General features: G+C 48.2%; 1 protein-coding gene across 20 annotated transcripts in view; it reads left to right on the forward strand.

The window, feature by feature from the left end:
- ZNF618 (zinc finger protein 618) overlaps positions 1-27,390 on the forward strand; it is a 204,947-nt gene that overhangs the window by 85,704 nt on the left and 91,853 nt on the right. For 19 of the 20 annotated variants that reach the window (XM_025282288.3, XM_044940493.2, XM_044940490.2 and 16 more), the window contains one exon: positions 25,731-25,774. In XM_025282288.3, the coding sequence (XP_025138073.2) occupies positions 25,731-25,774 (44 nt within the window). Of the gene's footprint in view, positions 1-25,730; positions 25,775-25,834; positions 25,943-27,390 lie in introns of those variants that run through there. The other variant, XM_044940491.2, reaches the window with a different exon arrangement.

Consider the following 27,390-nt stretch of genomic DNA (forward strand, 5'->3'; position numbering starts at 1 on the left):
GTCCCTGAGGCAGGATTCCCAGCCAGGGTGGTCCGTCTCATTTTCAGTGATGGACTTCACCCGATTCTTCCCTGCAGCCCATTCGTTCTGTTCTGCATGGCTCTGGGAGGGCCTGCCTTCTCCTGTCTGTGATTCTCTAATCCTTATTCTGTTTTCAGGATTAATCTCTTCTCTCCCAAGTAGACCCACTGTTGGTATACCCCACCCTTCACTCAAACTGTGTAGGTTGAGTGTCTGATTAAGAGGAGGGGCTCAGAGAAGGTTTGTAGAATGAAGGAGAGAAGCAAGCTCGTGCCCACCTGGGTCTCTTGACTGTCCGTCCTGGGGCCTTTTAGTGAATCCTTATCCATCAGTGGGTTGGGATCTTCCAGGGTATTTGGGAATCCAGTAGAGCTGGATTTGAACCTGGGCTTATTCATGTAAAGAAGATACTTAAATCTTAGTAGTTCTGTTTCCTCATCCGGACAGTTGAGTTGTAGAATACCTACCCTGCAGCATTACTGTAAGGATTAAAAGAGGTGATGTGTGTAAAGTACTTAGTACATGCACAGTGAACACTCTGGTACCAGGGATTACCCTACACTCAAGGTGCATATGTCGGAGTTGGACCATAAGAAAGGCTGAGTGCCGAAGAATTGATGTTTTCGGATTGTGGTGCTGGAGAAGACTCCTGAAAGTTGCTTGGACAGCAAGATCAAACCAGTCAGTCGTAAAGAAAATCAACCCTGAATAATCACTGGAAGGACTTGATGCTAAAGCTGAAGCACCAATACTTTGGTCACCTGATGAAAAGAGCTGATTCATTGGGAAAGACCCGGATGCTAGGAAAGATTGAGGGCAAGAGGAGAAGGAGGCGACAGAGGCTGAGATGGTTGGATGGCATCACAAACTCACTGGACATGAGTTTGAGCTAACTCCAGGAGATGGTGAAGGACAGGGAAGCCTGGTGTGCTGTAGGTAGTCCATGGGGTTGAAAAGAGTTGGGCGCAACTTAGCGATTGAACACCACCACCACAACACTGATGCAATTTCCAGGAGACAGCATCCTGGCCCTCCTCCATAGCAAGTTCTTTAGGTGTCCGTTAAGTCCCACACAAGGCTAGACATATAGACTTCTAGAACCTTCCAATTCCTATGGCCACATGCTTCCTCTGATTATTAAGTGATTGTTCAATGGAACTGAACTGAATAAAGTTTTGGCCTGTGTTACAAAGCTCAGGGTCACATTCCTGGTTTGGGACCAGGCCTGCCACGTCTCCCTGACTGCTCTCTGCAGCTGGAACCAGCCCTGATGTGGGTGCTTTTGAGCAGGTACAAGGTCTCCTAGCCTTTTATCAAGTGAAAAGAGCCAGCAGTTGTCTCCACTCGAAAACAAGTGCCATGGCTCTATTTTTGTTTTAGAAGTAAAATTTTTATTCCTCCTCCTGCCCCATCCCCCCCCCCAAAAAGAAAAAGCCGCACAGCTGCCTCAGACATTTAAAAGGCCTTAAAACTGGAACCCTGGAGCAACGTGGGGGAAAGGGTGAGTCCAGGGTGTCCCCTTGGGCAGCATCTTGTTGCCCTTGGCGAAGAGCATCCAGTTAGCCGTTTGTCTTCCCATTGGTCATTGGCAGAGCCGGGCAGGTTGCATGGAAGGAGATGCTGTGGCTCTCTCCAGGCAGAGCAGTCTTCCCCGCCTCTCATCTTTATTGGATTTCAATGAATCTGTCTGCCCTGGGTCATATGTGCAGTGCAGCCCCATAAACGGTGCGGTGGAATTTCTGCTCCCTTTGTATGGAGGGCCTCAAGCGCACTCTAGCTCCATTGTCAACCCAAATGTGGAAAATGCAGAAAATTCAGCAGAACTCACTTCTCTCAGGCATCCCTGAGGTTTAGAATATGACCATTCTTGTCTTGTAGGCACAAGCTAGTCAGGAGGTGGGGCGGGGGAGGAAGGCAGGTGGTGGAATGGCAAGCAGTCTTTGCCTGCAGACCCAAAGCCTCACACTTTCTGTGGAATGTTTCAGGGCTCTAAAGAGGTTTGCCCCCTGGACCTCACAGCTTTGCAGTCGTCAGACTCAGAGGAGGATCTGAGAATGTATGTGGCCTTGGGAATTGGAGGGTTCTGGAAAGAATCTAAGCCCTCTCCATGTTCGATCACCCGCTGGTTCGATCCCTGGGTTGGAAAGAGCCCCTGGAGAAGGAACTGGCAACCAACTCCAGTATTCTTGCCTGGGAAATCCCTTGGACAGAGGAGTGTGGTGGGCTACAATCCATGGGGTCGCAAAAGAGTCAGACATGACTTAGCAACTAAGCAATAATGACAAGAAGCCCTCTCCTCTGAATGTGAAGCTGAGATGTTTACAGACAAAAACTTACTTGATTAAAAGGACGGGTCATTTCATCAGCTCTGGTTGATGCTTAAGTAGGTTGATCCACCTACTTTTGAGTGCCTGCTCTGTGCCAGGCCTTGTGCTGGGAGCCAGCTGTGCTGAGGTGAGCATATGGGAACCCCTGGCATCATGGCAATGCCAGGTGTAACGATTCAGAAGGCAGTGCCCTCCGCGGATGAGGTGTGTATACAGGCTCAGATACGTGTGGTGGCGTTATCGCTACACTTACTGGCTTGGGTTGGAAAGTGTGCTGGAGATAGGAGTGGTTTTGGTGTGTGTGCTCAGGCTTCCCTGGTGGCTTAGACGTTAAAGAATCTGCCTACAATGCAGGGGACCCAGGTTCGATCCCTGGGTTGGGAAGATCTCCTGGAGAAAGAAATGGGAAATGGTAACCTACTCCAGTATTCTTGCCTGGAGAATCCCAAGGACAGAGGAGCCTAGCGGCCTATAGTCCATGGGGTCTTCTGTCCCTGGGGTCGCACAGAGTTGGACACGACTGAGCGGCTAACACTTTGACTTTCTTTTCAGTGGTGTGCGACTGTAGCACCAGGCTCCTCTCTGTCCATGGAATTTTCCAGGTAAGAATACCTGAGTGGGTTGCCATTTTCTACTGCAGGGGATCTTTCTGACCCAGGGATCGAACCCACATTTCCTCTGTCTCCTGCAGTGGCAGGTGGATTCTTTAACTACGCCACCTGGGAAGCCCATGGAGTGGTTTGTAGAGTCCCTCAAAGGCATTTGGTTCTTCCTCCGGGTTGATTCCTCTGCATCCTCACCACAAGGTCATCCAACTTGAATGCCTCTGTTGTCAGGGTGGTCACTACCTTTCAGCTGTCCTCTTTGCCTGGAGGAGAATGTTCCTCTTCATCCTGAGCTTAGAGCTGCCTACCTCTGACTTCTGTTCCCAGGGCCACAAAACCGTGTGCTCTCTCTGCATGGGACCAGCCTCCCATAGTGGAGGCAGGTCTCTGGCCCCACACAGCCCTGCTCAATCGGCCATCACCACACTGGCTTCCGCTGGGGAAAGCACTGCCCGCCAACGTGTAAGTGTGTCACTGCCAATAATAGTGCAAAGGCTCCAAATCCGAGGGCCTTTCTAGGATCGTTTCCTGATTAATTAGGTCAGCGTCTCCAAAATCAATTTCCAGTGAAGTCGCGCCGCCCGGTAGCGCCGTTCCCTGCCCAGCCGGGCGAGTGAGTTGGCGCGGGAGGCAATTCCCCGGTCTCTGGTGCAGTTCAGGCCTCGTCTCTACCTGGGAAGAAAGTCACATTGCACGTCTCTTCTGTGATTATCCTGACTTTTTATTTTATCTGCCCTCCCTCCTCAAATCTTCCATTAAACCCCCGTAGATCCTGCTTCAAACAGGCAATTAGACTAACAACGTAATTATATCCCTCAATGCTAATTGTAACTGGTTTAGGGGAAAAACAAAGAGAAAGAGGCTTCAAAAATCTCTGGAAACTGAAAGCGGCTGTTATCATTTCCAGGTATTTCTTGTCCCCGTGTGTTTCTTTGGGAGCCTGGCTACTGGCCGGCAGCAGTCTGTGTCCAGTAGCTCTGCATTTGGTCCCCAGCACCCTTAGGATGACTCTGGCCTGTCCCCTCTCCCCTCCGCACGTGCTCGTGGCATCTTCTTCGTGTCCTCCTGTACTTCCCTGTGTCTCTGCTCCTCTGGCTCTCGTTTCTTTGACTCTCTATCTCAACCCTTTTTATACTTTTAGAGCCACTGAGAAAAGGATGAACAAGCAAGGAGGTGGATGTTTTGGGGAAAATAACATTTCTTCTTGCCAACACTCCATCATTCCCAATGTCTGTAGCCTGCTGGTTCATGTGATTTCGCTTGGGGAGGCTGGACGGAGCCAGACCTGGTTCAGGGTTTGAGCCGGTCATGTGACAAGGATGCTGTAGAGAGATCTCCTGCCACCCTGCCCATCCATCCTCAGCATTTCCCAGGTCTCTTCTCCTGGCCAGGAACTCTGTGTGCTCAGAGGTGAACAAGCGTTGGGAGCCACCCATGGCCTGGGGAAGAAGGCAGGCTGGTAGGTAGTGGAGCAGTGGGGCCATTGAGAAGAATGTACATCAGAGGGGATCTAGCCCTGCCTAGGGTGGCTTGGGGCAGGGATAGGAGGTGGAGGAGGGCAGGGTGGGGATGTTGAGAAGTTTCTAGATGGAGGTGATGTCTAGGATGCGACTTGAAGGATGAGGAGGAGAGTTAGCCAGGCAGTGAGTGTGGGGAGCAGATGCAGGAAGCCTGGTGTGGCTGGAACATTAGGTGTAAGGGTTGTGGTAACGGGAGCTGTAAAGGAGCGTGGTGTTTGCCCTGCAGCAGAAGGGGAGCCTGTGAAGGGTTTAAATGGGAAAGGTCGTATTTAGATCTTACAAAGACCATGCAGGCTGTCGGTGGAGGCTGTTGGACTGGAGGGCCATGAATGGAGGCTAGAGGCCCGTTAGAGGCTTTTGAAGAAAGTCTGGTGATTTTTTTTGAGTGCTGACTGCCCAAGTATCTGCCCGCCTTGATGTTGATCCGCTAGCTGTGTTGTGTGACTTTGAGATGGTCACTGCACTTCTCTGAACCTTCGTCTCCTTGTGAGATTAAAAGGAGGCTAGTCATATTTACCTTTCCATGTTGTAGGGGGTGTGGATGAGAAATAAAGTCTGTAAAGTTTCTGGCTCTGTGCTTGACATAGAATAAACATCGAAGTGGTACTTTTGAAAAGGGAGGATTTACCCACATGACCTGGGTTATTTTTCCAAAATTCAGGTACCCCCTCCTCCTATCAACTTGCATTTCCAGAGGAGGGAAACTCAGGCAATTACATGGTGGTGGACTTCTTGAGAACCCCAGCAGAATGTGATAGCTCCTCAGTTATCACGACTTTTACCATTTCTGGAGTTGAGTCCCAAACCTTGGCCTCCTGCCTCAGAACAGATTCCTGGTTCTCTGCCATTTTTCTTTTCTCAGAAACAGGGTCTCCCAGTTTGACGATGGAACGTGCTGATGATGTTTTCCTTAGGGTAGATGTCACGCACAGTGCTGCTTTGAAGCCTGAAGTGGAGACTTTGTCGTCTTTCAGATATCAATGCACTTGGAACCCCGCTTTCCATAAATGTGTGCAAGCTTTTGTGACACCCAGTTTGGGCTGTGAAATCCCAGGTATTTCAGCCCTCGGTTTGCCATCAGTTATGCGGATAGGGTGTTTTCATTAAAATTTCCATTAACTGCTTTTTTTCTCATTTTTTAAAGCCAGTGAGCAATTTATAGATTCATTAACTTTTTACTACACTTGTGAAGTCGGGAAGAGGGGAAAAAAGGAAATGAAATATTTGGTAGTCCTTAAATATGGAGGATGGAAAAGCTGGATGTTTAGAGCTGGTCTGTGGGAGTATTAGGAAGGCCTGAGATCTTCCAGAAGAATTCAGAACTGGAGCAAGGAACACCATCCCTTTCGCTCTCTTCTCCTTTTTATCCCCTCCGCCCAGAGCAGATCCATCCTTTTGTTTGTAACATTGACTATCTTTTCTCCAGATGGCTGTCTTTTCTCTGATGACGCACCTCTCCCCCAGGAAGCCCACCACTTCTGGGAAAATTGTGCGGCTCTAAACATTATTTCCTTATTTTATTTTGTTTGCTTGCTTTGGGCCACACCATGTGGCATGCTGGGCTTCCCGGACCAGGAATTGAACATGCAGCCTCTGCTGTGTGTGTCAGTGCAGAGTGTTAAGCACTGGACCACCAGGGAAGTCCCCTTATTTCTTTGTGTTGTGTTGCAGTCTGATTATTTACAGTGCTCTTATTTCATTTGTTTTGGTGGGTGAGTTAGTTACAGCACTGTAGTTGAGTATATGGGCTTTGGGGCCAGGCAGGCTTGGGTACAGATTCGTTTACTAGCTGTGTGATTCGGGGCAGGTAACTTGACCTTTCTGAGCCTCACTTTATCTATTAGTATAAAATCACAGTAGTATTAGGGATTCTGGGAAGCCCCAGGAACGTGGCAACAGTATTCTTCAGTGTACACAAGTGGCGAGGATAAAATGAAATGGTTTACTGAAGAAGCCAGCTTCACATTCCAGACTGTGCCATGCACGGGACAACTCAGCTGTGAACGTTCTCACTTGGACCCGGTTCCCCACAACCTCCCAGGACCTCAGTTTCCTCGGTTCTGAAGTGAATGAATGATCTCTAGATAATGAGGATGTTGGATGATTGCTCACATATTTAATGAGCCTTTTAGAGTCATTGGCACAGCATAATATCTCCATCCACACTAGCAGTCATATAGTTTTTGTGGCTGCAATTACATACAGCATAAAAACCTCACTCTCAGGGTCTACTGTATTAAAAAGGCAATAGGCTAAGCATTACCTCCCCCAGAGCCTCTTAGGGAAAAGGTCAGTGCTTAAAGATATTCCCAGGTCATCTTGTCTCAGCCCTGGGTGCAGCTTGGCTGCTCTGAGTGCTTCCCAGGGGACTGGTGTGTACCTGGGCTCAGCCACCGTGTCTACTCAAGTGGCTGCATCCTGAGAGGACACAGGGTAGATGCCAGTCTTCGGAGATTCACAGGTCTTTAATCTGGAGAAGGGTAGCATCCCAGGAAATTCCCTTGTCCAGATACCTGCCTTTATAGATGTGCAGGCTGGGTCTTTTAAAGTTTGGTGAGTTTTTCCTCAAAAGTAATAGTGATAGAAAGCTAACTAGGAAGGAGAGGAAAAAAGTTGTATGTTTTTTAGTCATCCAAAGCTGGTGCTTTTTGGCATATTGTATTTGTGCCTGCAGTGTTTATATAAAATTGTATACATATTTTTGACTCAGTTCTGATATTTCGCTTTAGTACACAAGCGTTTTTCTTGTAGGTCTCCACCATTCATGCATTTGTGGGCTTCCCAGGTGGTGCTAGTGGTAAAGAGCTCGCCTGCCAATGCGGGAGACATAAGGGATGTGGGTTTAGTCCCTGAGTTGGGAAGATCCCCTGGAGGAGGGCATGGCAACCTACTCCAGTATTCTTGTCTGGAGAATCCCATGGACAGAGGAGCCTGGCAGGCTATAGTCCATGGGGTCACAAAGAATTGGACATGACTGAAGGTGCTGCGATTCATGGGGTCGCAAAGAGTTGGACACGACTGAGCGACTGATCTGATCTGATCTGATCTGAAGCAACCTTGCCAGCATGTATATAAGGGTCACAATAATGTGTTCCGTTTTTGTACACTTGAGACTTTATTTATAATAGTGTCCACTGTCATAAATAACACAGTGGGCATCTTTGTGCATGAAGCCTTTTCTTTCTCTCCTACAGTATTGATAGGATTTGTTCCCCAATGTGGTTAAAGAATATGAGAGTTGGTAAGTTGGTTGTGACAGTGAACCAAGTTAAAATTAGAGAAAGGAAACAGTGGATGTGACAGCTGAGGGCACACAGCTGCCTTGGAGAGTCTTTAGAAGAATCTCATTTGGGCAAGTTAACATGGCAGAATGCTTCCTTCTCATCCTCCATCTTACCTGAGGTTGGAAGCTGATGGCTTATTTTATTTGCCCAAAGACTTCGGATCTAGTGGCTGGAACACTGGTTTTTGTTTTTTTTTTTTTTAACATCCATAGCCTAAAACATTGGAGAAGGCAATGGCAACCCACTCCAGTACTCTTGCCTGGAAAATCCCATGGACAGAGGGGCCTGGTAGGCTGCAGTCCATGGGGTCGCTAGGAGTCGGACACGACTGAGTGACTTCACTTTCACTTTTCACTTTCATGCATTGGAGAAGGAAATGGCAACCCACTCCAGTGTTCTTGCCTGGAGAATCCCAGGGACGGAGAGCCTGGTGGGCTGCCATCTGTGGGGTCGCACAGAGTTGGATACGACTGAAGCGACTTAGCAGCAGCAGCAGCAGCCTAAAACATGTATGCCCATGACTGCAGCGCCCCACACTGGGCTTAGCAGAGCACTGTGCCCGATAAAGCTAACACCTGTGAAAGGGAGTTGCAGATGGCGCTGAAATACATGTGACCTCACTCTTTTTACTTCCACTCTAGGCCCTTATTTTCCATCTGTATAACAGACCCCTGGCTCTAAAGACTGTGCATGGATGAGAAAGTACTATATTTTGTGCACTGAAAGTGTTCCCCACTGAAGTCCATCAGGGAAGGAGATTCAAGCTTAATTTTGAATAAAGTGTTAGTGGTTGCCTGGTACAGGGGAGGTCGGTGCTTTGAGTAGACTTCTGAGAATCATACACTGTCTTCCGATGCTTCCTCTTAACTGTTAAGTCATTTGCACTTCTGTAGTTTTCCAGTTTTAATTAAATGCAGGCATTTTCCGTATTCTACTGCTTTGGCTGTCAAGTTTGCTGACTATAGATATTGTGATGGGTTGACTTTTTGAAATGAGCTTATTGATGGAGAAATAATGGCGGTACCAATGAAGTCAGGGATAACCGTTACTTACATAGCACTTAGTCTGTGCCAGGCACTGTTCTAAGTGCCTTACATTTATTAACTTTTATCACTTAATGATTTCATTTAATCAATTCATTTCATGAAAGAGAAGCAAGACAGGGGATCTTGGAAAGGAAGACTGGAGCCAGGAGACAGAAGGAGCTCAGTATTTGTCCTGGAAGAAGACTTGGATTTGAAATTCTGCCCTGCCAGTAACTAGTAACTTTGGGCAAAGTTCCTTAACCTCCACTCCCTCCTTTCTGAAGGGGAAACTGTGGCTCCTACCTTGTAAAGAATTAAATGAAGTAATGGATGTAAAAATCCCATCAATCACTAACCAGATATGAGTCACTGATAGAAAATGTTATTCCTGCCTCACCCCAGGCTCAGGATTTGGGGAAGCTGGGTCATTTTCCCCTTTAAGGATACCATGTAGACGCTTTCTGTCTGTTGGGCTATGTGGTAGGCTCTGGGGAATCCAGAGGCATGGCCTCTGTTCGGGGAAGATGTATGGTCCAGCTGGAAAGACAGGCCATAAAAAGATGACTGAGTGTACCAGCTGGTTGATCAATACTATTTGAATGGCTCAGGCAATAAGAGAACAGGGGAGCGAGGTCAGCCTAGGAAAAGGACCCTTCGGTGAAAGGGAAGGTGTAGTGTGAAGCTACGCCTTCAGCAGCAGCTGGGACAAAGAGGGACACAGAGTCGAGTGTGTGCCCCCGGGGACAGGAACACACCTGTCTCCTATGATACGGTTTAGAAACCACCACCAGGCCACTGCAGTGTGGATCTGGAGTTGCCTTTGAAGATGGACGGTTCTGGGGTCTTCGCAGCCCACCCAGCTGGCATCAGACTTGATACCTCAGAGCCTCCACTCCTGATCCTTGGAACACAGTGTTCTAGATCTGGTCAGGAGATGCTTCTAGAGTGCCCACTGGGTGCTTGGGTCTTCCAAGTGGCGTTAAGGACAGCTGGCTTTTCAGGTGACATTTGTGGTAAAGAACCTGCCTGCCAATGCAGGAGACAGAAGAAATGTGGGTTTGAAACCTGGATTGGGAAGATCCCCTGGAGGAGGGCATGGCAACCCCTACTCCAGTACTCTTGCCTGGAGAATCCCATGGACAGAGGAGCCTGACGGGCTGCAGTCCATAGGGTTGCAGAGAGTCAGACACGACTGAAATGGCTTAGCACACGTGCTCACAGACTTCCACCTTGTGCGTTTCCTGTCAGTAGTAGATTCCCCAGCAACGGGCAGAAGCAAAAATATGTGGAAGGCCATTCGAGCACCCCTGTGTTGGGGCGCTAGGACTGGAGGGCCGGGCTCCCGTTTCTCAGACCGCCAGGGTCCTTTCAGCCCTGAGCTGTGACTGCTGGATATTGTGGAAGACAGTGCAGGTCAAGGGAAGATAGTCGTTGCCTGTGAGGAAGTTACAGTCTAAACAGGGCAGCGGGACCTAGGTGGGCCCTGGGCTAGGCTGCCAGGACCCTGCTATCAGGTGGTTTCAGCCCTCCAGGAGTTTTCCCATCTGAACTGATCAGCTGTTGGTTGGCCCTCAGGGGCATCCCTTTTGTTCCTCTGTGTGCTGTGAATTTCAAGAAGCCACGTTTCTCAGATATCCTTGCTCTCTGGCCTTTGAATGGTTTAGCCGGAAGGATGCACAGCAGGAATGTTGGGAGATGGAAAGAAGGTAGAAGTCAGGGTGTTTCTCCCCACTCATTCCCTGCCTCTCTTGGTGTTTTCTGTGTAGTTCCAGCGCCTCCCTCTCTGAACCACTCCCATTGAGCGGTGCCTACTGAATTGTCCCAACTCTGGTTAATGCGTGTTCCTCTCTCTCTCCAGGCCTAGAGGGGGAGCAACTGCTCTCCACATGCTAATCCTCAGTTGCTTTTCAGCCCCCATATGTCTTCTCTACCCACAGTTGAAGTAGTTTGTGTGCTTAGTCATGTCTGACTCTTTTCGACCCTTTGAAATGTACTCTTTGCAACCCTTTGGACTGTAGCCCGCCAAGCTCCTCTGTCCATGGGGATTCTTCAGGCAAGAATACTGGAGTGAGTTGCCAGTTCCTACTCCAGGGAATCTCCCAACCCAGGGATCAAACCTGCATTTCCTGTGTCTCCTGCATTGCAGGTGGATTCTTTATCCCCTGAGCCATCAAGGAAGAAGTAGCTTACTCTCCTCAGATCCCTGTATTAAACTGCCTCCATTTTAAAGATCTAGAGTGGCTTCTGTTCTTCTGGCCCAGACCCTGAAGAATGTACTACCCAGATCAGACCCCGTGGAGCCTTTGGTTGCTGCCACTGTGAATAATCCCATGGAAGCCATGGTAAAATAATGGGTGCCCTAATGAATTCAAGATACCAGATTTTGTTTTCCCCTGCAAAGAAAACAGAATTGTAGAATAATTTCAAAATAGTTTGGCTGTCTTGATTTCTCAGCAGGCGCCCATGGTTTTCTTCATGGGCCTCTCATTTTGAGGGTAATGGGCGACTCCTTCCTTTCCAACTGTGAGAAGAACTATTTTTATTTTTTTTTAAATTTGTGCAGTCATTTCCCCCCTCCCCCTATTTGCCTGGACTGTTGATCTTGTGATATATTTATAGAGATTGTGGTTGGCTGACCAGGAGTTATTTTGCAATAGGAATTTGTAAGATTTCTACTTTGAGCATGTGTTCCAGACTTTTCTTTCTTTAAAAAGAAATAAAAAATCTTTCATAGAGCTTCCACTTTGCCCTTCTGTAATTATTTCTCTTTCACAACCAAAGTAAGCCTTCTGTTTTGCATAGTTTTTTAATGTGTATTTCGTTTGTCTCTGGTCTTCTCTCTCCTTTGGTGTCTCTTTTTAACTCCAGACTTTAAAAGGCCATGGTTCCTTCTTCATGTAGGAATGTTTTTGCAGATGAGAATGTGAAGACTGGAAAAAGGGTGCTTTAGAGACCAGGAGACCTCTCTTTCTCTATCTGTAAAAAAAGAGTATTGGGCTAAATTTGTGGGGGCAAGCATGCTACTGTCCCCAGCTTTACCTCACTCACTACAGACATCAATAATCAATCACAGCACTCTTCCTAGAGGAGCACTGGTGTGGCCCCAGAATCCTTCTCAACACATTGCCCCAGGCAGCCACAACTAATTGTGTAGAATTGGCGCTGAACAAAAATGCCTGTTTGCCTTTCTTGGACTAGATGATCCCCTTGACCCCATTCACCATAATGGTTCTCTAAGTATTGTTAGTGTAGTTCCTTTATTCTTTAAATCAGTTGAAAGTCGTGTCCGACTCTTTGTGACCCCCAAGGACTGTAGCCTGCCAGGCTCCTCTGTCCACAGAATTCTTCAGGCCAGAATACTGGAGTGGGTAGCCATTCCCTTCTTCGAGGATCTTCCCGACCCAGGTATCAAACCTGGGTCTCCTGCATTGCGGGCAGATTCTTTACCATCTGAGCCACCAGGGAAACCCCTTAAATCAGTTGACTGACCTTGATTACATTCCTGTGTGCTGCACAGCCGCTAGCCACCCTCATGGGACTTGCAGTTTGCTTGGGAGCAAGGCTGCAGGGAGTGGTGATGTTCCCAGGGTGCTGTAGGAGATTGCCCCTGTGGTCAGGGAAGCCTTTTTGGAGCAGTGTCAGGGGTCCAGCGGGTCAGAGTGGAATGTAGTCTAGGCGGTAGGACAGCTGGAGGCAAAACAAGTTTCAGAACTGGGAGGGTCCTCAGAGCTCATGGGTCAGAACTCTCTAGATTATAGCTTGGCAAACTCATGCTCAGAAGACTTGGTCGAATTTTAATAAGTGATCATTATTTAGCTAACGTTTAATACACGATAAATATTTTAATAAATGCTAATTATTTCTGTAGTTAATACTTATACAGCACTATGTGTCAGGCATATTTACTTATTTTTGGTTGCACTGGGTCTTTGTTGCTCCGTGCGGGCTTTCTCTAGTTGTTGTGTCCGGGGCAATTCTTCGTTGTGGTACGTGGGCTTTTCACTTCTGTGGCTTCTCTTGTTGCGGAGCACAGACTCTAGGCTCATGGGCTTCAGTAGTTACAGCACCAGGGCTCACTAGTTGAGGCTCACAGGCTTTAATTGCTCCACTGAGTGTGGAATCTTCCCAGACCCGGGATTGAACCCATGCCTCCTGCATTGGCAGGCGGATTCTTATCCACTGTACCACTGGGCAAGTCCTGTCAGGCATTGTTTTGAGAGCTTTAATATACTAAGTGATCTAGTCCTAAGTAGCCTTGCAAGGTGACCACTATTAAATTTCCTGTATGGACAGGTGAGAAAACTGAGTCCCAGAGGGTTAAGTGATTCACCCAGTGTCACATGGCTTGTAAGCGGTGGAGTCAGGATTTGAACCCAGGCATATCCGGCTCCAGAGTCTCTGCTGGGAACTTCCAAGCCTAGTAAATCCTGTTGGGAGTCATCAAAATATGTTGTTTTATTTTTTTACTGTATTACTCTTCCTCACCACCACCACCAGTGGGCTCATAGTGACGGCATCCCGATCCCTGCACTGTTAGCACCAGCTGAGAGTGTTACAGACTTTGTATGTTTTAACATACCCGGCAGCTGTGGTTCATGGGGATTTTTCTCTCTTTTACATGTGAAGAAACAGGCTGTGAGGCGTGATGTGACTGGAGGCAGATCACAGAGCTACGTAGTGTTCCAGGCAGAATTTGAAGTCAGGTCTGCCGGACTCCAGATGTCAGAGTTGGAAGGTGTCTGAGAGGTCCTGAGTCCAGCAGCCTCACTGGATGGGTGGGCAGATGGAGGCCAGACATTGCCTCTGCCAGCAGCCAGAGGCAGGGTCTCCTGGCTTTCCTCTCCAGAGGAAAGGGCTACTGCTCTTTCCTCAGGGTTGTCCGAGCATGCGCGCGTCACCACGCCCTTTGCTTGGTCCTCTTGGAGAGGTTTGAGGTCCACTTACTTTGTTGTTGTTCAGTCTAAGTCATGTTCGACTGTTTGTGACCCTATGAACTGCAGCACTTACTTACTGCCTTATTTAAAAATACCTAAGGGTGGTGGTCATGGTTTAACGGGGTTGACTTAAAAAACTCTGTCCCCGAATCCCCCAGTTCTGGGTTCACTAATTTGAAGCTTGACACACTCTGTATTCATAATGGATTTTCCCCCCCATGAAGCAAAAAAAAAATTTTTTTTACCCACCCTCCCCAACTTCCTGCTGATCTGAAGCGAATATTTATCACGTATTTAATGAGTAATCTGAGTCTTGGCTTGGTGAGGCTGTACCAGGACATAGTTTATGGCTGATCTGGTTTTAACTCGCTCCAGGCGGTTTTCCCTGGAGTTTTCTGTAAAATCATAAACCTGGAGAGAGAATTTTTGTGGAATCCAGTCACATGACTCGCTCTTTTGTAAATTGAGAGATTAACTGTGTGACGGTAAAGAACTGAGATGCAGTTCTTTTTTCAAAAGAAAACAAGCAGAGAGCATTTGTGTACCTGGAGGAGTGGGTCCTCTCCTGAAGGTGGGGAATGTCACTCACCACGGTCACCCCTCTGGGCCTTGGCGCAGCATGGCGCTGGGTTTGGGAATGTGAACTTGAAATTGGAGCATCTGGATTGGAGGCTGGGCTGAGGCTCTTCCTAGCCGTCCCAGCACCCTGCAAACTCTGGGTCCTCGCCTGGGCTGTGGGGGTGAACGTGGTCCCTACCGCTCAGGGGTGGTCATGGAGATGAGACGGTGCACGTGATGTCCGCACCCCGGGCTGGCATACAGCAGGTGCTCAGTAGATGCTGGACACTAGGGACTGCTGGTGCTATCCCCCTCGAGGCCCTTCATGCTGGACTAATAACCCAGGCTGACGCTCTGCGGAGTAAAGGCCTTGCTCTAAGTGTGAGGCTGAGGAGCTCCATTTGTCCTCCCGACAGCCTGTGAGGTGGCCACTTGTATCACTCCCATTTTGCAGAAGAAAGCACTGAGGCGCTGAGAGGTCAAGTCACTTGGCCAGGGTGCAGCAGCTACCAAGTGGCAGGGCTTGTGCCCACCCCCGCCCCCTTGCCTGACTCCCAGTGTCCAACACCCCTGCTGCTGGGGCCCTTCTTCATGGTTCAGTCTTAGAGCCTGAGGGCTTTTTGACTGCTGGGCCTGGGGAGGGAAACTGGGCTTCACCTTGCTTAGCTCAGGTCTCAGCTGACCCTCCCTGGGTGCTGGCATCAGCCCCCGAACTGGTCTTAATCCCTGCGTATCACCCCCTCCAGCAGCCCCATTTACAGACTGAATCCTTGTAGTTTCTCTGCAACTGTCTTATAAATGAAAAATTATTTCAGTATGAAAAGTAAGAAAGCCAAAACAAAAACTAATAATCTTGCTGGGCCTGACCCCAGGAACAGCCTCATGCTTTTTGATGCAACCTTAGAATTTTCTGTGATCCAGCCCAGCTGAACAAATAGAATTTACACTCATTAAGCAGCCAGGAACTATTCTAGATCCTTTAGGTCCAGGTAGGGACTGAGAGTTCCCAATATGGTGGCATCCAGCACCCTGGGATGAGAATGAGGCTTGTGGTCTAGGGGTGAGTCCCACACGACAGCCCAGGGGAGGCTGTTGCCTGTCCTCTCTGAACCAGGACTCCCTGCTTCTTCTGAGGCCCATGAGTCAGGCCTCAGGGGTGGAAGTGGATTCACCTTTTACTCTCAGTCGTCTGCACGCAGTCCACGGCTGACAGAGTTTCTCAGCAGCTGCAATGGTGCATTTATTTTTAAACCTTCATTTATTGAGCAACTACTGCATGCTGGCTCCACCCTGGGCACTTTCCAAATGCTATCTCAGGAGATCTTTGTCACTCCCAATAGCTCTAGGTCTTGGAGCATTCTCTCTTCCACCACGGTTCCCAGAGCATCATCATCTCTTCTCTGGAAGATGACAGTGGCCTCTGTGTTGGGCTCCCTGCCTCCGTACTGTAACCAGTTGCTGCTTTCAGAGGTGCACGTGCCTTCTGAGCAGCCTATGAGCCTTAGAGTAAATCTGAAACTCCTCAGCCTGGTTTACAGGTGCTCAGTAGTTACCAGCTGCTGGTGGCAAGGACAAAGTCGATGATGGTGATGCTGGTGGTGATGATGGTGATGCTGGTGGTGGTGATGCCAGTGATGGTGCCAGTGATGCTGGTGGTGATGATGATGATGGTGGATATGATGAAGTCAGTAAAAGGACCCTGCTCCAGTCTGCATGGCTGCCCACCAGAGAGAAGGAGAAACTTGCATAAAACAGAGACAGCCTGTGCTGGTTCCATTCCCAGGAAGCCTGATGTATTCTTGACACATGTTTTCAGATAGCAAGGGCTTGGGGAAGAGCAGAAAGACATGCATGGTAACCTAGAGGAATAAAGACATCAGTCATTTCCTGTGGATTTCTCTAATAGTTGGAAATCTGGCCAGTCAGTGAGGGGCCTGCCTGCCTCAGCCTCTGGGTTCTGGCCTGGGGTCTGGTCAGGTGCTTCCTGTGTGAGCCTGGCCATGTCAGTGGGCTGGTCCCTTCCTCCAGAAGTGGAGGCCCTCAGAGAAGGCTGTAGCCCCACAAGATTCAGAGACCCAGGCTTTCCAGCTGGGCCAGATGGCACCCTTCTGCTGGCTCGCTGGCACCCAGCTTGTGTTAACGCCATTTGCATTAGATTTTGCATTCCCGCTATTGAATGGGAGTGCTCTTTGCCCTGTTTCAGCATCCTTCCCACAGGAAAGTCCTTCCCAACTCTGTCATCTCAGTGGATCCTGTTGTCAAAGATACTCAGGGAACTCAAGCCTTTCTCTTCTGAGCAAGTCTCCTAGTTGATAACTATAAACTGAGAGTGTGAAGTAAATAATCACGGTCTGCCTCCCCCACTGTTCTTGTTGCTGTTGTGTCTGCAGTAATTATCTTGGTACCCACCACATAGTAGGCACTTAATGGGTAGTATTTTGGTGAATGAGTAAGGAGCCATGTCTGATTCATCATAGTGTCAGTCCCCCCAAGGCCTTGCTCAGAATCACACATGTAGTCTGAACTCTATAAATATCTATTGAAAAATGGTATCAGCCTCCTGGGTTCAGTTCTTTTAACTCAGAGTCTTCTCAAGCAGCCTCCACTCCATCGCTCAAGCTTCGGATCCTTAAAGCACTCAGTTAGTGGCTTTAAGTAACCGTGTTCAGTTGGGAAAATAAATAGAAAATAAAACCACATACCACATGGTAGAAACATATCACTGATTGTGATCTAAGAAGCAGGGTCTAATTAGGGAATTTATATCATATTTAGTTCCCTGGGAATGGAATCCTCTTTTAACTTGCAGAGCTTGTTGTTCAACGCTGATACAGTCACCCTTAATGGGTGTTTTTCAGGAACACCTCGTGAGTAAAAGTGGGGACTACCTGTGTTTGAGTTGGAGCCCAGTGGTTGGATAGGAAAATAGTTCATCTACATTGTTTAGGACCAGGCTTGATTCATCAGTTCTAGAGATGAAGGGCCAAGTATGTAGAGGAAATGACCATGGACTTAGGTGAGAAGACCTGTGTGAGCCCTGCCCAAGCCTTGGGCCAGCTGTGTGACCTTGGGCAAGTCACTTGGCCCCCCCTGGGTGCTTGGTTAATTCTTGGTCAAAGGGGCATAAACTGCATTGTCTTCTTCATGGGGTTATTTGGAGGATTCAGTGCGATGGGACAATCTGTAAAGTGATAGGCTGATGATTAATATTCTCATCAGCAGACGAATGCAATTCCATTTTTCTTGGTCCAAGATTTTTAAAATCTTTCCTGATTCTTCCTTTTTTTCATGTCTTGTATCCAGTTTATCAGCAAGTCCTGTTGGTTCTACCTTTTCATATATTCAGAACTGAGAATGCCTCCTCAGTTCCCATGCTCCCACAACCTCGTTCCAGCCACCTTCATCTATTACCTGGATTGTTACAGTAACCTCCTTACCAACCTCCTGCCTGCCTCCATCCTTGAACCTCCCGCCTGCCTCCATCCTTGCCCCGTGGTCTGTTCTCAATAGAGCAACCACAGTGATTTTTTAAAAAATGGAAGTCAAATTATATGACTCTGCCCAAACCTTCCAGTGGCTCCGCGGAGTAAAAGCCAAAGCCTTCAGTGGCTGTGAGGCTCTACACAGCTGACCTTCTCTCATCCTCGCTTGATCTGCCCTAGACACACTGGCATCCTGTCTGTGCATTGAGTACACCACGCACACACCTGCCCTTTGGTCTTCCCACTGGCCATTCCTCTTTTCCCAGTCACCGCGTGGCCAACCCCCTCACCTTCCATTGTTTTCCCAGTGACACCTACTCTGATCCACTTACTTCAAATTGCAGCCCACAGCTCTTCCCTTGGCCCAGCATTCTGATTACCCCCCTCCCCTTTAGTGTAATTACACTTGATTATACGTGAGTATGGGCTTCCCCGGTGGCTCAGCGTTGAAGAATCCACTTGCAATGCTGGAGTCACAGGAGATACAGCTTTGATCCCTGGGTCAGGAAGATCCCCTGGAGGAGGGCATGGCAACCCACTCCAGTATTCTTGCCTGGAAAATCCCATGGACAGAGGAGCCTGGCAGGCTACAGTCCATAGGGTTGTAGAGAGTCTGACATGACTGAAGCCACTTAGCATGCACACACACACACACACACACACACACACACTCTAGAGTATGGGGCTTCCCAGGTGGCGCTAGTGGTTAAGAATCTGCCTGCCAGTACAGGAGGGCAAGAAATGTAGGTTCGATATCTGGGTTGGGAAGATCCTCCAGTATTCTTGCCTGGATAATCCCATGGACAGAGAAGCCTGGTCGGCTACAGTCTATAGAGTTGCAAAGAGTCAGACACGACTGAGTAACTACCACACATACTTGATTGTGATCACCGTGAGGCAGGGAAATAATAACAGATTCAACCATATTTGCCTAGAACAGTGTCTGGAACATAGAAGGAGCTCAGTAAATACTTGTGAGGTGAGCAAACACCTTTCTCCTGACTTGAGTCATGTGACTCACTGGGACAAAAGTTCAAGTTAGATTTGAGGGATCCATTGGTGGTTGGAAAGGAAAGAGATATGTAAATGGGGCTTGAGTTGTTTCAGACCCACTTGTCCTCCTGTCCTCAGTAAATTGTAGGGGACATAGAGTCATCCTCTGGGCAGGTCCTGAGGCTCTGGTAGGTTCTTCTCAAAGGTTTGGTGCCTCCTGCAGGCCTCCAGGTCAAGCGCACTTGATTTCACTCACTGCTGAGGCTGAGCTTCTTCCTGCAGGGTCAGTTGTACCAGTTGGTAATTTAAAACAATTTTTATGTGCAAACTAAAGTACACAGACATATTTTGGACCAATATGCATTTGGTGCTTGTGAATATAACAGTCACGTGACTTAGTAAGAAAGATGAGACTTCAGAAGGATTTGAACAATCAGGGGGCGTCCCTTCCTCCCCCAGATTCGTGTCCACTCTTCCCTTCCAAGGATGGAAGGAAGCTAAGAAGCAGTGAACACTGAGGGTATGGAATTGTCCACCAGTGGGTTTGAGGTTGTCCATCCAAAGCTGAGCATTGTACGTGACACATAGTAGGCTTTCAAGAAATATGTGTTGAGTGAATAAAGGATTATTTAAGATCTATTGTCATAGCTTGCTGCTGCTGCTAAGTCACATCAGTTGTGTCCGACTCTGTGCAACCCCATAGAGGCAGCCCACCAGGCTCCTCCGTCCCTGGGATTTTCCAGGCAAGAACACTGGAGTGGGTTGCCATTGCCTTCTCCAATGCATGAAAGTGAAAAGTGAAAGTGAAGTCGCTCAGTTGTGTCCAACTCTTAGAGACCCAATGGACTGCAGCCCACCAGGCTCCTCCGTCCATGGGATTTTCCAGGCAAGACCCATGTATAATTGCCAGTGCAATTTATCATTCATTGAAGCAACCTCAGTATCAGAGAAAGTGAAAGTGAAAGTTACTCAGTCGTGTCCGACTCTTTGCCACCCCATGGACTGTATAGTCCATGGAATTCTCCAGGCCAGAATACTGGAGTGGTTAGCCTTTCCCTTCTCCAGGGGATCTTCCCAACCCAGGGATCGAACCCAGGTCTCTGGCATTGCGGGTGGGTTCTTTACCAGCTGATCTGTATTACCTGAGAAATAGTAATTAATGGATTCAACCATATTTGCTGAATATTTGGCTTGTGCCAAGCCCTTAGCTGGTTGCTAGAGACACAACCACATGTGGGATGTGGTCTTTATCCAGGAGGGGTCTGGGGCAGCACAGGCTCTCCGGGAATGGTGGTCCCCGTCCCGTAGAGCTGGCGAAAGGCACTGGTGGTCGTGTGTTAGCCGTGTTGGGAGAACAATGAACAGGACTAATCAGATCTGCTGGGGGGATGGGGAGTCATTTAAGTCTCCAGGGAGGAAGCAATTTTCGAGTTGCAGTGGGGGAGGGAAAAGGCAAGATCTTAATTATACCACCACGGAAATGTGCTGTCTCAGGTCTGTCCTGGGCTTGACCGCTGACGCGCCATCTTGGAGATGCCCACTCCATTTTCTCGGAGCTCCAGGGCCACGAGCCCTCACATTTCCAGTGGCCCCTCGGCCCCCCTGAGCCTCTGGCTCTGCTCTCTTATCGCAGAAAGGCATTTCATTCTTCCAGATCAGGCAGCCAGGACCCAAGGAGCTGTTTTCCTCCATTGTGCAAGCATGACAAATCATTAATTTTTGATTGATTTGCTTAGAATTATGGGCGCCCCAGCATTCTTTCCGCCGCTGAACAGCTGTATAACAAATGAATATATCAGTGTGCACAAAAGATCGGCGATCTAAGAGAAGCAATTACATTGGCCACCCTCCCCCACTCTCACCCCTTCCTGGGCAATGAAGGGAGGAAATTTTTACCAGAAATTCCTCAAGTGGCTTTAAAAAAAAATGCCTTTTTATAATTGAATTAAATCTTTATCTCTTCATCTTTTGCAGCAGATTTCCAAACACACACCAGTTCCCCACGTGCTTGCTTGGGTTCCATCCATCCAGGAAGAATCTTTAATAATGAAATTTCAACTCATGAATTAAAACCAAAATGGAAAAAAGGAAAAAAAAAAAGGAGCAAATTCAACCCCTCCTTTTTGCTTTTTTTTTTTTTCGGTTGCTGCTATTCCTTTAAGATTTTGGAACCGTACCAGTGCACTAAATGTGACCTCCATAACTTTTAAATTAAGAATTTATGCTGGCTTGAAATTTATGAAATATTTCAGCATGAAAGAAAGCCTTTTTCCCTCAGGAAAATTGAGCAATAAATCACAGCACTGTGGATTTACTGCCCTGGAGCCAGCGAGAGATAGGATTTTTTTTTTTTTTGCTTCATTCTGAAAAAAAAAAAAAAAAAAAATGTAATCATATAAGACAGCTTAGCTGCTATCCTCCCACTCTCTAGAATTTTTAATTTCAGCTGTTTCTGCTTGGATTTATTTCCAATATTCCTGCTCGGCTTTTCAATTTCCTCAGTTATTAAATTTTAATTCAGTGCATTAGCATTTAAATTAAAAAAGGGTTTATTTTATCGAAATCGTTGGCCAGCCCCCATCCCGTAGCACACGAATTGCCTGTTTCTGCCATTTGCACAAAATGTGAAATGCAGCTAATGTCTTACAACTTACATTTGCACAAATTTAGAAATAAAATTTCTGGGTTAGGAATAATATTTTCTTTCCAAGAAAATCCTTAATAAGAGAATGGAAAAGAACAACTCAACGTTCATTTGGGAGGGAAGAGGAGGGTCGGATGAAACCAAAAATAGCCTTGGCCAGGCCCTGAGAAGAAGCTGGTGTGGTAAGGAGTGGGTGGGGCTGTGCCCTTGTGGGGAGCTGCTGGGGGGGCTGGGTTTGTGTACCTTTACCCCCACCTGCGTAAGAGGAGGAAGGTCTCTCGTGAGCCCACTCCCCCATCATATTTCATTTACCCTTGAGAGGTCTGGTTAGGTTTGCGTCAACTCCACGTAGAGCGTCAGAGATGAAAGGAGGTGCGATGATCTGATTGAACTCTTGTGCCTCCTGTCCCTGTTTTTACCTATGAGAACCTCAGGTCCAGGGAAAGGAAAGAGCATGCCCAAGGTTGAAGGTGAGACCCAGACAGAGCCAGGCGGAAGCTGCCTCTTTAGGCGCACATGGTCCAGTGGTGGCATCAGCAGTAGAGTTTCCATTTCTCCACGTACCTGGCCTCTGTTTAGTACTTTACCAGCATCACTGTATTCACTGTCACTCTGACCAGCCCTTTGGAGAAAGCCTTAGGGCTGTGGGGTCTGGTAGATGCTTATGACCTTCTGTCTTGCAGCCGAGGATTCAGATCAGGCCCCTGGACAGGCTGGGAAGACATGTGGCTTGGTCCAGGACTGATTCTGCCTCTTGCCCATCTGCTCTGTACTCTTATACAAGTCACTCTGTTTTTCTATGCCTCGGTTTCTTGGGCCCAATAAATGGTACCCTTTATAGCTATATCTAGGGTTGTTAATGATTATTATTATTATTACAGCTGGGCTCACACTAAGTAGTTTTATGTATATAGCGTATTTATCATGTTTAAGTCTCCCTCCAGTCCCAAGCAAATAGACCCTAGTGTTGGCATGTTGCCATTTTGCAGATGAAGAAACTGAGGCCTAGAGAGTGCAGATGACTTGCCAAGGATTGTACAGCTCAAAAATGGCAGACCCAGGACTTGAATTCATACCCTCTGACTCTAAGCCCTGTGCTCTTAAACTTGGTTCAAATTGAGAATCAGATCAGATTACACTGGGTAATCTGTGAGTTTGTGGTTTGGGTCAAATTGAATGAAATTGCTGGTAGTAGACCATTTGGGCCCAGGAAAATGGCAATATCAACTTAATTCAAACAGTAAGACTTGCTTTGAGATATTTGTGAGGACACAGACAAAGCCAGCCTGGCACCTTAGGGATCTCGGCAACTGAGAATCGGTGTCCTCAGCACTGTGGCTGGTGGGGGTGGGAGGCCCATAGAGGCTGCCCCATTAAAGTAGTCTGGTTCAGTTTGGTTCAATTTAGTTGCTAAGTCATGTCTGACTCTTTGTGACCCCATGAACTGCAGCACACCAGGCTTCCCTGTCCTTCACCATCCCCCACAGTTTGTATAAACTCATGTCCATTGAGTCGGTGATGCCATCCAACCACTTCATCCTCTGTTGTTCTCTTCTCTTGCCTTCAGTCTTTCCCAGCATCAGGGTCTTTTGCAGTGAGTCTGCTCTTCACATCAGGTGGCCAAAGTATTGGAGCTTCGGGTGGGTCTGGACTCAGGCCCAAAGGCTGAGATTGAGAGAGGCTGTGGTATTGACATACGCTCTCTTGAGCATCTCTCACTTGTGGTCCATGGTCCATCTCTATCACCTTTCCATATCTGCTTCTCATATCTGCCAATAAACAGACATTTCCCACCCTGCAGGGATGCGCTCTTCCCTCCAGTTATCCCATCCCATCTAGGCTTCTACAGAAAGATTTGCTTGGACAGCTCTTTGAACATTTTTAGCACTTCGTCTTAGTTTGATAAAAATGAGTGGAAAACGAAAATGTATGTAGGTACCAGTGATGAGAAGTTCAAATATCATGAACACAATAAAAGGGAAAATGGGAATGCACATGGAGATGGGCAGCTGTGCCAAAGAGAGACTCATTTCTCTGCCCAGTTGCATGTTCAAAACACTTGAACTGGTCAACTTTGTGTGAAATTATGTGTGAAGGAGAAGGACAAAAAATATATATATAACATTAAAGATGGGTATGAAATTCTATAAATACACATGTAGTTGAGTCTGAAAGGTGCGCCGGAGGTTTTACTGTGTTCAAGCTCTCTGGGGGCAGAATTTCCACCCCTACCACTTTCGCCTTTTCTGATATGAGCATTCAAACAACTCCTTGCATTCATTTTCCTTACAAGTTTGAGGAATGCAAGATGTCGGAAAGAGGCTGTAATTGATCCTGTTCTTTTGCTCCCAGTGAAATTATTTGCAAACCATCTTCTGCTTTCTTGTTTCTTCCATGGAAATAATACACTGGTGTCCCATTAGCTTCTCCCTGCCAAGCCTTGTGTTTCTGCCTCCTTGTTTGTGACCCCCTTCACCTGTCCGTTTCCTTCCTGTGGGCAGTGGGGGCTGTGTACACTCACCCCATTTCCCGGTTGGCTCTCTTGAGTGTTGGAGGGAGATAAAATATTCCAGAGCCGAGGAAGGTGGGCATTGGAATGACCCACACCTGGGCTTGTAGCTGTGGGGTATTGGATGAAAGTGAAAGTCAGAGTCATTCAGTTGTGTCTGACTCTTTGCAACCCCATGGACTATATAAAGTCCATGGAATTCTCCAGTCCAGAATACTGGAGTGGGTAGCCTTTCCATTCTCTAGGGGATCTTCCCAACCAAGGGATTGAATCCTGGTCTCCCACATTGTAGGCAGATTCTTTACTAGCTGAGCCACAAGGAATGTTGGATAAATGACTTAAATTCTTTGACCCTCGGTGCCTCACCTATAAAATGGGGAGACTGTGTATGTGTGTTGGGGAACCTGTCCAGAGGATTAAATGAGAGGCATTCAGTGCCCACACGTTAGTGCTGGGTGGGAAGTTGGCTGGGGGAGTGAGTCTTGGTACCCACAGGGGACTGGGTGGGGAAGTAGACAAGAGGGGGTGGTGGGGACTGTGGCTAACCAGGTATGTCCACTCAAGCTGATTGGTCACGTGGGACTGCATGCTGCTTTTAGAAGCTGAACATCTGGCTTTGGGGGGGATGAAATCCCTTTATTTTTATATATTGACTGTTTAAATCAAAGTCCACCATCTGGTTTTGCCAGTTTGCAGCTTCTCAGAGGCACTGATTAACAGGTAGCTGCTGCTGTTTTTAAGTCCTCAGTCCTTTATTTGCAACCCTGAATGTCAAAAAGCTTGGAAATGAAAAGATGTTTTCTAACTGGTGAGGTGACAGAACTTGACCAGAAGGGGGAGAGGCTGGGTGCCGGCTTCATGTCACCCATGTGCTGACTGCATATGTTTCACTGCAGAAATACCAACCTGCCTGAGCACCGGGTGCTCCCCAGGCCTTCCAGGGTTGTTGCAAAATATAGAACACATGCAACACATAACCATTCTAAAACTGGAAAGATTCTGAATTTGGAAACACATGTGCACTTGAGTTTTGAACTTGCATTATTCCAGCTGTGGTTACTATTATCATAAATGTTCCCCCAAAGCTGGGCCATGCATCTCCAACTGGGGGTGTTGGAGAACCCATGGCCTTAGTTTTTCCCATGTCCATGGCCTTAGCATTGAGGTCTCCCCAGCATGGGCCTGGGTGTCACTGGGATCGCTGGGTATTTGTCACTCACTCCTCATGAGACTTCAGGCAACTCCCTTCTCTTTTAGGGCCTCAGTCTCTCTGTCTGAACCAGAATTTCATGATTTCTGAAGATTTCATTTGGTTAGCCTTATCTCCCCACCTCCCACCCCCCAAATAAAAGCGATTACAAACCAGCATTCTCTTGCCTCCCTGTGCTTGCAGGGTTGGGGGACAGCCTGTTTTAACATAATAGGATTTTCCCCCTCCAGTTGGTAGGAATAAATCTGCGGCTACTGTTTTATTGGAAATCCCAGCTGAAAATAAAAATGGTGCAATTCAATCTCAGATTTAGCTGGTTACTTACTTTTCACCGAGTCCCAGGAGCTCTGTGGTTGCTGGGTTTATGTTGGCAGTGGGTGTTCGGCTGGATTTAAAGGGCCAAGCAGATTGGTGGTGGAGGGTGGGGTCGGGGGATGGCTGTCCTGACCTCCTCTTGCCACTGGGGGCAGATTTTTCCAGCCTGGAGGAATGGAGCAGGGGTGGTGGCCCGCTCACCCCTCTGAAAGCAGGTGTTTGAGCGGGAGCCTGGTAGGGTACGGTGGGTAGCCTCTGTGTCTTCCTCTTGGCTGATGTAGGTGTTCTGGATTTCCTTTGCAGGCTGACGGAGCCAGTGCAGCTGGAAGGAAAAGCGCGGCAAACAGGTATGCCCCCCCCCCTTGCCCCTCGCCGCGCTCCCCTTTCCTTCATCCCTGGTCGCTTGGCTAACAACCACCTCTGTCTGGTCATCACCTACCACCTGAAAGAATGGATGGTCCAGGCCAGCCCCCTTTGCTGAGAAGTAGCCATACTTCCCTGGAGGACATGGAGCTGTGAGTAGCACTTCCCAGCCCTCCTGGTGCCCTCTGTGGGCACCTGTGACTGGAATCTAAGGACGACTCAGTGCTGAACTGGCCTTGGCTGCTCAAGTTAGCGGAGACTTGGGGGTGAAGTGCAAGACTGGGCAGGAGGACCTGGGGTTGAATCCCATCTCGACTGCCTCATCGTGAACTCCAAGGGTGCCCAGGCTAGTCTGGAATTCATTGGCCTGACTTCGGTCCTGTGCTCCTCCCCTAACCCTGTCCCTCCAAATCAGGAGGGTGGAATATTCTGCTTAGCCAGACCTCACCCTTGGAGCTGGCAAGGGATGGCGGAAGGGTGGTCCCCAAAGGAGAGCGGGAATGTTGTGACTGAAGACAGGGGGAAAGCAACCCTGGACAGGCCTGTGGAGTAGACGTCTACCACCAGGGGTGCTGGCAGACACTCACTTGCTATAAACGTTGGTGCTGTTCCGTTGGATAGAGCAGCTGGAGTGGCCAGATGACCTTTATTTAGGGCATTGATGGCAAGAAGAAGGCAAAGGACAGCCTAGAGAGAAGGCTTCCCAGGCCACATCCACAAAATGTAGGACAGGCTCTAGGATTACCTACTGGAGCTGGGTGTGCCAAGCACAGGAGTATGCCCTTCAGCTCATGGAACACTGGTTCTTTAAATGTTAATAGATTTTTATGGGGTGGGGGGAAGGGTTCTTTGGCCAAATAATTTGACGAGTCAAAGTCTGCAGATTTCTTTGCTGTGGAACTTTCCAAAGCATTTCACGTGCTAGGGTGCTTGCTTGAGAGCATCGGAGAGAGAGAGAGGAGAATGACATGTTTCTCAAACTTACTTAACTGTGGCATGCTTTTATTGAAGTCTGTCCCATGGAGCTAGTGTTCCTTGTAATGTGCTTTGGGAAACCATGGGAGCAGAAGGGGAGGGTGCTCAGCTCTGTGTTTCAGGGAGATCACCCTGGCCCCCATTTGCAGGATGGATTGGAGACGGCTCGAAAGGAGGCACTGACACCAGGCTGGAGATCAGTGTAACCCACCCAAGCCAGCATGGCCTGGCTTCCACCCACCTCCCCGGTCTTCTCGTACGTCTCCTCCTTGCTTGGTCTGTTTGAGCTACCCTGACCCTCTAACTCTGTAAACCAGGGGTTGCCCATCTTTACCTATAAAGGGTCAGATAGTCCTTCACACTCCACAGGCCATAGGTCACTGTGGCGCGTCTGCCAGCATAATCCAGAAACAGCCACAGATGATACGGAAATACGCGAGTGGCCAGAGTGTGCCGGCTCCTGGCCTGAGAGTCTTTGCAACTGCTGTTCCTTTGCCTGGGATGTTCTTTTCCCCAGTCTTTCCATGACCCTTTCACCCTCTAGGTCTCAACCCCATCCTCCCCTCTGAGACGCCTTCTCTGAGCCCCTCCAGCCCCACCTGTGGCCTGTGTCGCTTGTGGCCTG

The sequence above is a fragment of the Bubalus bubalis genome, chromosome 3, assembly GCF_019923935.1.
Source record: "Bubalus bubalis isolate 160015118507 breed Murrah chromosome 3, NDDB_SH_1, whole genome shotgun sequence".
In the NCBI taxonomy this organism is placed as follows: Eukaryota; Metazoa; Chordata; class Mammalia; order Artiodactyla; family Bovidae; genus Bubalus; species Bubalus bubalis.